This window comes from Triticum urartu, chromosome 5A (genome assembly GCF_056163025.1).
Source record: "Triticum urartu cultivar PI428250 chromosome 5A, HENAU_Tu73, whole genome shotgun sequence".
Lineage (NCBI taxonomy): Eukaryota > Viridiplantae > Streptophyta > Magnoliopsida > Poales > Poaceae > Triticum > Triticum urartu.
Genome location: NC_141877.1, coordinates 418,677,257 through 418,685,900, shown reverse-complemented (window position 1 = coordinate 418,685,900; position 8,644 = coordinate 418,677,257). Strand labels below are relative to the sequence as shown.

At 50.9% G+C, this 8,644-nt stretch overlaps 1 protein-coding gene across 1 annotated transcript; it reads left to right on the top strand.

Moving 5' to 3' along the window:
* Nucleotides 1-208: 208 nt before the first annotated feature.
* LOC125556098 (SAUR-like auxin-responsive protein family) lies at nucleotides 209-1,364 on the top strand. The gene has a single exon (XM_048718893.2). It carries the CDS (start codon nucleotides 484-486, stop codon nucleotides 910-912), a length of 429 nt encoding a protein of 142 aa, XP_048574850.1. The 5' UTR covers nucleotides 209-483; the 3' UTR covers nucleotides 913-1,364.
* The last annotated feature ends 7,280 nt before the right edge of the window (nucleotides 1,365-8,644 follow it).

The window sequence follows — 8,644 nt, the reverse complement described above, 5'->3', positions numbered from 1 at the left end:
GCCGGCGATGAGCATATATAGCTTAATAAATCTAAAAAAAAGTGCGACGGATATCAGCTCGGCGTACTACCTGACGATGGACATGTCACGGTCCTCGCGAATTCACAGTCGGGTCTGCGCTGCCGTGCTGCATGCCAACCGGAGAGAAAGAGACGGACGGACGGACAGATACCGCGCACCGTCACATACGGAGTACCACCACTTCCCGACGGGGCGGCGGCCAGTTGCCTCCCCACTGTTCCCCTCTCCTCTCCTCCTCCAGGTTCGGTTTTACCATCATCACCGTGGCCGCGCCATGCACCGTCCCCGACACCTTGACCCTCGCCCTCCCACCGGTCTCCATCCCGCCAGTCCACAGCCGGCCTCCCCTCCGCCCCCTATATATACCCTCTCGCCACCTCCCCGACCCTGCAAGTCATCCCTACGCCTCCTCTCTCTTTCCGACTGAACTCCAAGAACATCTTCTCATTTTCTCTGCTTCCAATGGCGAAGGGCGGGCTGAGCAGCAAGCTCAAGTGCATGATCAGGCGGTGGCACTCGTCGAGCCGGATCTCGCGCACGCCCTCGGCGGCGTCGCACGGCGGCGGCGGCGGCGAGGAGGAGGACCCGTGGGGCCGCGGCGTCGGCGGCGGCGCGGCGTCGTTCCACGGCGCCGACAGCGTGCCCCCGGGCCTCCACCCGGTCTACGTCGGCAAGTCGCGCCGCCGCTACCTCATCGCCGCCGACCTCGTCTGCCACCCGCTGTTCCAGAACCTCGTGGACCGCTCGGGCGGCGGCGTGGGCGGCGACGGCGCCGGCGGCACCATCATCGGCTGCGAGGTGGTGCTGTTCGAGCACCTCCTGTGGATGCTGGAGAACGCGGACCCGCAGCCCGAGTCGCTGGACGAGCTCGTCGAGTACTACGCGTGTTGACCGGCGGACCGGCCGGCCGGCCAACCGCCCACATCATCCGCAGCTGGCGCCAAGCTCGCCAGAGTTGGTGGCCTGGCCTCTATAGGGGGCAATTTGGTAATTCTTTCTTTACGCTAGGGGTAGAGTTGTAATATAAACGCTTATCGAGCGGCGAAGTGAGTAATTAAGCTGTGTGTGTGTGTGGAGATTTATTTAACCTTGAGGCGTTCGTGGTAATTCGGGGACTAGCTTTGCGATTACCGCGCGCCCAAGAACGATGCTGTTTTGGGGCTATTAATCAATTTCCCTAATGATTGGTGTGGTAGCTTCTTTTATTCTTCTTATTAATCATTTCCCCTTTTCCTCTCCTCTTTCAATAAGATATGTATAAGATGTAGGGATCAATGCATCCACGTACATTCCCATCTGTGTATATATAAAGTGCATGCAAGCCCATTTCCTTCTGGGATCCATACATTCTTTTTAAATCTATTTCCTGAGATTTCTGGAAATGTCATCTAGTAGATATTATTATTCTTGGCCGGTAGTTGAAGGCATTTTCACCAGCCGACAGAACTGCTACAGATAAGATGTCATTTTTCTTTTGCGGGAAACAGATCAGATGTCAAAACAGACTTGATGTGTAGGCATAGTTGCATCGCTTCCTGGGCCATAGGTACCAAAATCATCAAGAATGCTTAAGGCTGGCGTTGGCGGGACAATAATCTCGTGCGGTTTACAAAATCCCACGAAGACAAGACAGCCGTGGGTCGTTCAAAAACAAGCCAAAAAAGGCAACCTTGGGTCAAACTTTCTCCAAACTTGGCCATCAATTAGGCATCATGCGCATGCACAAAGCAACACGTACAGCCTAGTAAGTACTCCAACGCACCAAGACTCATCAAAGACTTGTCGCCATGCATGCATATTCTAATCCGATCACAGGGTTTTAAGTAAGTGGAAGTTCGGTGCAGAGTCAGATGATGGGCACGTACGTACGCGCGTCCAATTCCTGGCTGTCATGGTATACTTCTTTTTCTCTTCCCTTTGCATTGTTCGTATTTGCATGCATGCACGCATGCTTAATAACGGGCCTGAGCTTAATCCGTTTGAGTAATATAGTCTGGAGAGGATGATGACAACTTTGGACAACTTTTGGGCATGTATTTGGACGTACTAACCAGGGCCATTTAAGTTGGTTGGTGAGGGAAAGCATTTGGTCCCCTGAACATCGTTGGGATTGGACCACGCATCCATACCCAACCGAGCTACAGTAAACTAACTAAATTCTTCTTTGCAAAGTTCTGTAGCAGCAGCTGGTTGATTAGCACGTAGTACTACAACTTTCTTAAACCTCGGCAACCGATCGATCAATAGATGACATATATTACCCCAGTGATGGATGCATATGTTTGAGCGACAACTAATTAATATGGACAGAGGGAGTAGCATGTTTGAGCGACAACTAATATGAAACAGAAGGTGCGGTATATAGTACACCATTTGGCAACTAAATTGTTGAGATTTGCAGTACATATTCAACATTACTGAATAACGCATGATTCTTGCCTTACTAGGAATAGATTGTATCACATGCTGGGCGCCGCTCATCATACTTTGTATCTGCTTGATGCTACATTATGAATTAATAAAAATGTCCTTAATTGAAAGGACTGCAGGAAATAGATATAGCAAAGTCAAGAAGATCGAATTAATCGTTACATAGAACTAACTACATGAAAGCAACTCTCTCTCAAAAAAAAACTACATGAAAGCAGAAACCCTATGGGAGTCGCTCTTATGGCATTTTCCACGCACCCCCAACCGGCCCTCTGATCCATTGACCGGTCGTGTATTAGTAACACAAATCATTAGTAGCAGATCATGTGGTTTATTTAATACAAAGTGCTGGTACCAACTGATGATTGATGGATGGTGGCGGGAGTGGGACTCGACTCCGGAGCTGATTAAGCTAGGGCTAAAGCTACACTTTGCATAAAATAATACGCGTCGGGGACAAGCTGAACGCCCTCACTGTTGGACTAAAAGCGCGCGCGGTAGGCCAGTCATCCGCTGTTACGTACTCCCAAAATTTAAAGAAGCCCCGCCCCTGATAACTAATTAAACTACGCACGGGCGCACTCATGGTACTGTAGCATGTTAATCTACTAACAATTTTCCGTTTTAAAGCTAGCTGCGATTGAATCGGCACTGTGCAGCTCATGACAACTGACAACTAGAGCTGCATGCCTCTTTAAAGGATCGGATAATCGGATTGCTAGCAGTGCCAGTGCTACCACTATACTTCACCGAACATTGGAGCTGCCCTAACTGATCGTGCCGATCGACCGTGCAAGTAGATTGCCCTAGCTGCGTACTAGAGAAAGTAATCATGGAATCTGAGAATGAACGTCCAATCTGGTTGAAGTCGTGCATGTGCGAATATTGAAGCGGTCGATCCCAGAAAAGGCTGGTTTCAACGGTTGGTTTTTCTACGTGCATGTACCCATGCTAGCTACCTAGGGTAGGGTAAGGTTCGGTACGTACAGTCGTGCTAGCCATGGATGCGCTAGCTATAGAGCTATAGCCGGCCGGCCGGCCGGCCGGCGCGATCGATCGATCACGTTAGTTGGCTGCTGCTAGCAGCTCCAGGTAGGTCGCCGGTCCATTTCCTTAACCGATGCGCGCGTCCCTAACACTGTCCTTAACTGACACGATCCACGGACGGGGCTATGAGAGCATTGTGGCAGTCGTACTAGCTGGAGGTCATGGCACTCTAATTAATCCTGGATGTGTAAGCCTCTCATTAGGTTTGTTAATTGCGCATGCGTGCTGGCAGTTCGCTAGCAAGCTCGACCGTACAGTATGGTGGGAGGCTAATTAATCGTGTGTTAAATCAACTAATCAAGTGTCAACTAGGCCTCGTAGTCTTCATCAGTTCATGATCACCACGCCGGCGCCTAGCCCATTGATAGATAACAAATACGGAGGGCCGGGGCCGGCCGCAACTGAAATACTGTTGCACGTACGTACGTTCGTACGCGGCTGGTTACAGTCGGGCGTCCTGCGCCGCTAAAGCAGAGAAGAAACGAACGATCGCACAGTGCTGGCTTAGTATTCTCCTGACGACCAATAAGCAAGCAGACAATCGTACGTGTGGCGTGCGCGCTAGCTAGACGCTAACCCTGCGTGCGCGCGCGGCGTGACAAGCTGGTTTGCCGGTGCGGATCTCCGGGATGGCGACGCCGCAGTGGCGCCAACCTAACTATGCGTCTCTCTCGACCAGCTAAGAACGTGAATAATGCCGGGGAGAGGTAGGGGGCGATGAGCGCTCTGACGCGGCGGTGCACCGCCTTCTCGACTTGATCGTACTACCATCTTCTCTGCGTGCAGCTGGAAATACTGGGCCATCAATGCATGGCACGTGAAGAATATGAAGGTGAAGACGACTGGAAACGATATGACGTACGTGCACGATCGAAGTGGCTTAATTGGAGTGTTGCTGATTACGTACTAGTTAGCGAACTCGACCAGGTAGGACAAACTAATTGGGAGTGTGCCTGTCATGAATAAATGGAGTTGTCTGCGGTATCTGTATGTGGCGCTGAGAGCCGAGGCCGAGAGAGGCAAACTAAACGCAGCCGGGCGGGCGTTGATGGGTCAACTCGAGCAACTAACCGACTGATAAAAGCGTATCCATAGAGATGCCGCCGGCCTGGCCCGCGACGGACGGAGTGCGCTAGCTCGCGTGCGTGGTTGCATGGATGAGCATGCTTGGAGCTGGCAGCCTGCACCGAGGGCGACGCCCTGGCAAACCGGAGTACTACCGGATATAGCCAGCGCTGGAACTCACACGGAAGCAAAGGCGATGTTTGGTTTCAAGAGTTAGTTTGCGTTAGTTTGGACTCAACTAATTTAAAATGGAAATACTAACACACACGTGTGGGCATTTGCATCTGGTCCACACGCATGGATCAACGTCTGTTTGTGTTTGCACGAATCTTGGCATATTTTGTCAGATTTTTTATGCCACGTAGGATTGAGCTGGTGTGTGGGCGTTCATCCGGTCGCCCACACGTCTGTTTTGACCACGCGGAGGAGCTGGTGTGTGGGCGTTTAGCAGTTCGCCCACACGTCAGTTTTCACGCACGCGTAGGGCTGGTGTGTGGGCATTTAGCAGTTCGCCCACACGCCCGTCTCCTCTCTCACACTCAAAGCTGTCAGTTGTCATGTGTTTTGCAGGGTACATGGCAACTGCCCTAGCGTGCTTGTAAGCAGATAGCAACTCTCTCTTTTACCCGAGTTACCATGTGTTTTTGCAGGGTACATGTCAACTGCCCTAGCGTGCTTGTAAGCAAATGGCAACTCTCTCTTTACCCGAACATTTTTTTGCCATGCCTTTTTGTAGTGCTACATGGCAACTGCCTAGTGTTAGTAGGTGGCAACTTCTAAAGTTTTCAAATCATGGCAACTGTAGTAGACCAGACCTTATATGGCAACAACTGCAGTTGTCCAAAAAATGGCATCTGGCACTTGACCTGAGATGGCAACTGTAGTTATCAGACATGCCAACTGTAGTTCAGCAACATGGCAGTTGTTATTAAACAGACATGGAAGAGGGTCCGAATCATGGCAACTGCGGGGACGCGTGATGACTGTCACGCGAAGCATGCGGAACCATGAGTATGGGCGTGTGGGCATTATCCAGTTTGCCCACACTTAGGCATGTGAGAGGGACCACGAGTCAAAAGACCGGACGTGTGGTCGTTACTTGTTTTGCCCACACGTAGATGTGTGGGCTGATTCTTTACATACCACACATAGACGTGTGGCCAGACCCCTTAACATCCACACATGTGGGTGTTATCGGGACCCATCCAAAAATATCTAAACAGGAGGGTTAGTTTGGGTTAGATGCATCTAACCCATCTAAAAAATCTTACCCATCCAAAGAGATGCTTATTTGGGTTAGTTCTCCTAGGGACCACTAAAAAATACATTTTTCTCTCGCTCTTCCCGCAGCAGATCCCTCCCCACTTCCTCGAAGTTTCTCGTCCTCTCCCTCCCTCTCGCACCGCCCGTGAAGGCGCCTCGCCGTATCTACGCTTCCGTCCGCCGCCGGTAAGCAGCCCCGCCCTATCCTCCCGTTCCAACCCCCTCGTCTTCCCGCGGCCCGTCCGCCCGCTGGTAAGCAGTCGCGGCTCCTTGCGCGGCCCGTTCCCGTCGGCCTCGGATAGGGCTCATTCCGCCAAATCCGGCAGGTAATATGCTCCAAAGTAGCCAAATGATTGAGAAAGAGCATTTATTGTCAATCTAACACTGCCATCCAAACACCTCTTTGGTTAGAGTTAGTTCATGGTTGGTTTAGAGTTAGAATCTAAGAGCATCTCCAACAGCCGCGCCAAACTAGCGCCGCGCCGCAAAATTGCCCATTTTAGCGCGCGCGCAACCGGTATAGTGGCTCCAGCGGGCGCGCAAAAACCGCGCGCGCGGCATATCTTGTTCAGCGTGCGGGCCGAAACTGCATCGCGCGCCGTTTATTTGCTGCGCCCGCTCCCGCGCGCTGTACTCTCGTGCGCTCGCTCGCAACTCACCCCCCCTCTCTAGTCGCGGCGCCGCCGCCGCCCTCGCCATCCTCCTCCTCTGCCCCCCTCTAGTCACCGCCGCCCCTCGCGCGCGTCCATCCCCCGACGAACAGCGCCCAGGCGCTCGCTGCCGCTCGGCGCCCGCAAGGTGTTCGACAAAACGCCTGCAAGGTATGTATTGCTCAAACTTCATGAATTCGGTGCATGTTAATTGTAGTTTTTATAGCATAGTATTGAACATTGTAGTGAAGGAAATATGCCCTAGAGGCAATAATAAAGTTATTATTTATTTCCTTATAATCATGATAAATGTTTATTATTCATGCTAGAATTGTATTAACCGGAAACATAATACATGTGTGAATACATAGACAAACAAAGTGTCACTAGTATGCCTCTACTCGACTAGCTCATTAATCAAAGATGGTTATGTTTCCTAACCATGAACAATGAGTTGTTATTTGATTAACGAGGTCACATCATTAGTTGAATGATCTGATTGACATGACTCATTCCATTAGCTTAGCACCCGATCGTTTAGTATGTTGCTATTGCTTTTCTTCATGACTTATACATGTTCCTATGACTATGAGATTATGCAACTCCCGTTTACCGGAGGAACACTTTGGGTGCTACCAAACGTCACAACGTAACTGGGTGATTATAAAGGAGCATTACAGGTGTCTCCAAAGGTAGATGTTGGGTTGGCGTATTTCGAGATTAGGATTTGTCACTCCGATTATCGGAGAGGTATCTCTGGGCCCTCTCGGTAATACACATCACATAAAGCCTTGCAAGCATTACAACTAATATGTTAGTCGTGAGATGATGTATTACAGAACGAGTAAAGAGACTTGCCGGTAACGAGATTGAACTAGGTATTAGATACCGACGATCGAATCTCGGGAAAGTAACATACCGATGACAAAGGGAACAACGTATGTTGTTATGCGGTCTGACCGATAAAGATCTTCGTAGAATATGTAGGAGCCAATATGGGCATCCAGGTCCCGCTATTGGTTATTGACCGGAGACGTGTCTCGGTCATGTCTACATTATTCTCGAACCCGTAGGGTCCGCACGCTTAAGGTTACGATGACAGTTACATTATGAGTTTATGCATTTTGATGTACCGAAGGTTGTTCGGAGTCCCGGATGTGATCACGGACATGACGAGGAGTCTCGAAATGGTCGAGACGTAAAGATTGATATATTGGAAGCCTATGTTTAGATATCGGAAGTGTTCCGGGTGAAATCGGGATTTTACCGGGTTACCGGGAGGTTACCGGAACCCCCCGGGAGCCATATGGGCCTTCATGGGCCTTAGTGGAAAGGAGAAAGGGGCAGCCCAAGGTGGCTGCGCCACTTCCCCCTCCCCTAGTCCTATTAGGACTAGGAGAAGGTGGCCGGCCCCCCTCTCTCTCTTTCCCCCCTTGGGGAATCCTAGTTGGAATAGGATTGGGGGGGAGTCCTACTCCCGGAAGGAGTAGGACTCCTCCTGCGCCTCTCTCCCTGGCCGGCGCCCCCCTCCCCCCTTGGATCCTTTATATACTGAGGTAGAGGCACCCTAGAACACACAAGTTGATCCACGTGATCTATTCCTTAGCCGTGTGCGGTGCCCCCTGCCACCATATACCTCGATAATACTGTATCGGAGTTTAGGAGAAGCCCTGCTGCTGTAGTACATCAAGATTGTCACCACGCCGTCGTGCTGACGGAACTCTTCCCCGACACTTTGCTGGATCGGAGTCCGGGGATCGTCATCGAGCTGAACGTGTGCTCGAACTCGGAGGTGCCGTAGTTTCGGTGCTTGATCGGTTGGATCGTGAAGACGTACGACTACTTCCTCTACGGCGTATCATCGCTTCCGCAGTCAGTCTGCGTTGGGTACGTAGACAACACTCTCCCCCTCGTTGCTATGCATCACATGATCTTGCGTGTGCGTAGGAAATTTTTTTAAATTACTACGTTCCCCAACAGTGGCATCCGAGCCTAGGTTATTTATGTTGATGTTATATGCACGAGTAGAACACAAGTGAGTTGTGGACGATACAAGTCATACTGCCTACCAGCATGTCATACTTTGGTTCGGCGGTATTGTTGGACGAGACGACCCGGACCAACCTTACGCGTACGCTTACGCGAGACCGGTTCCCTCGACGTGCTTT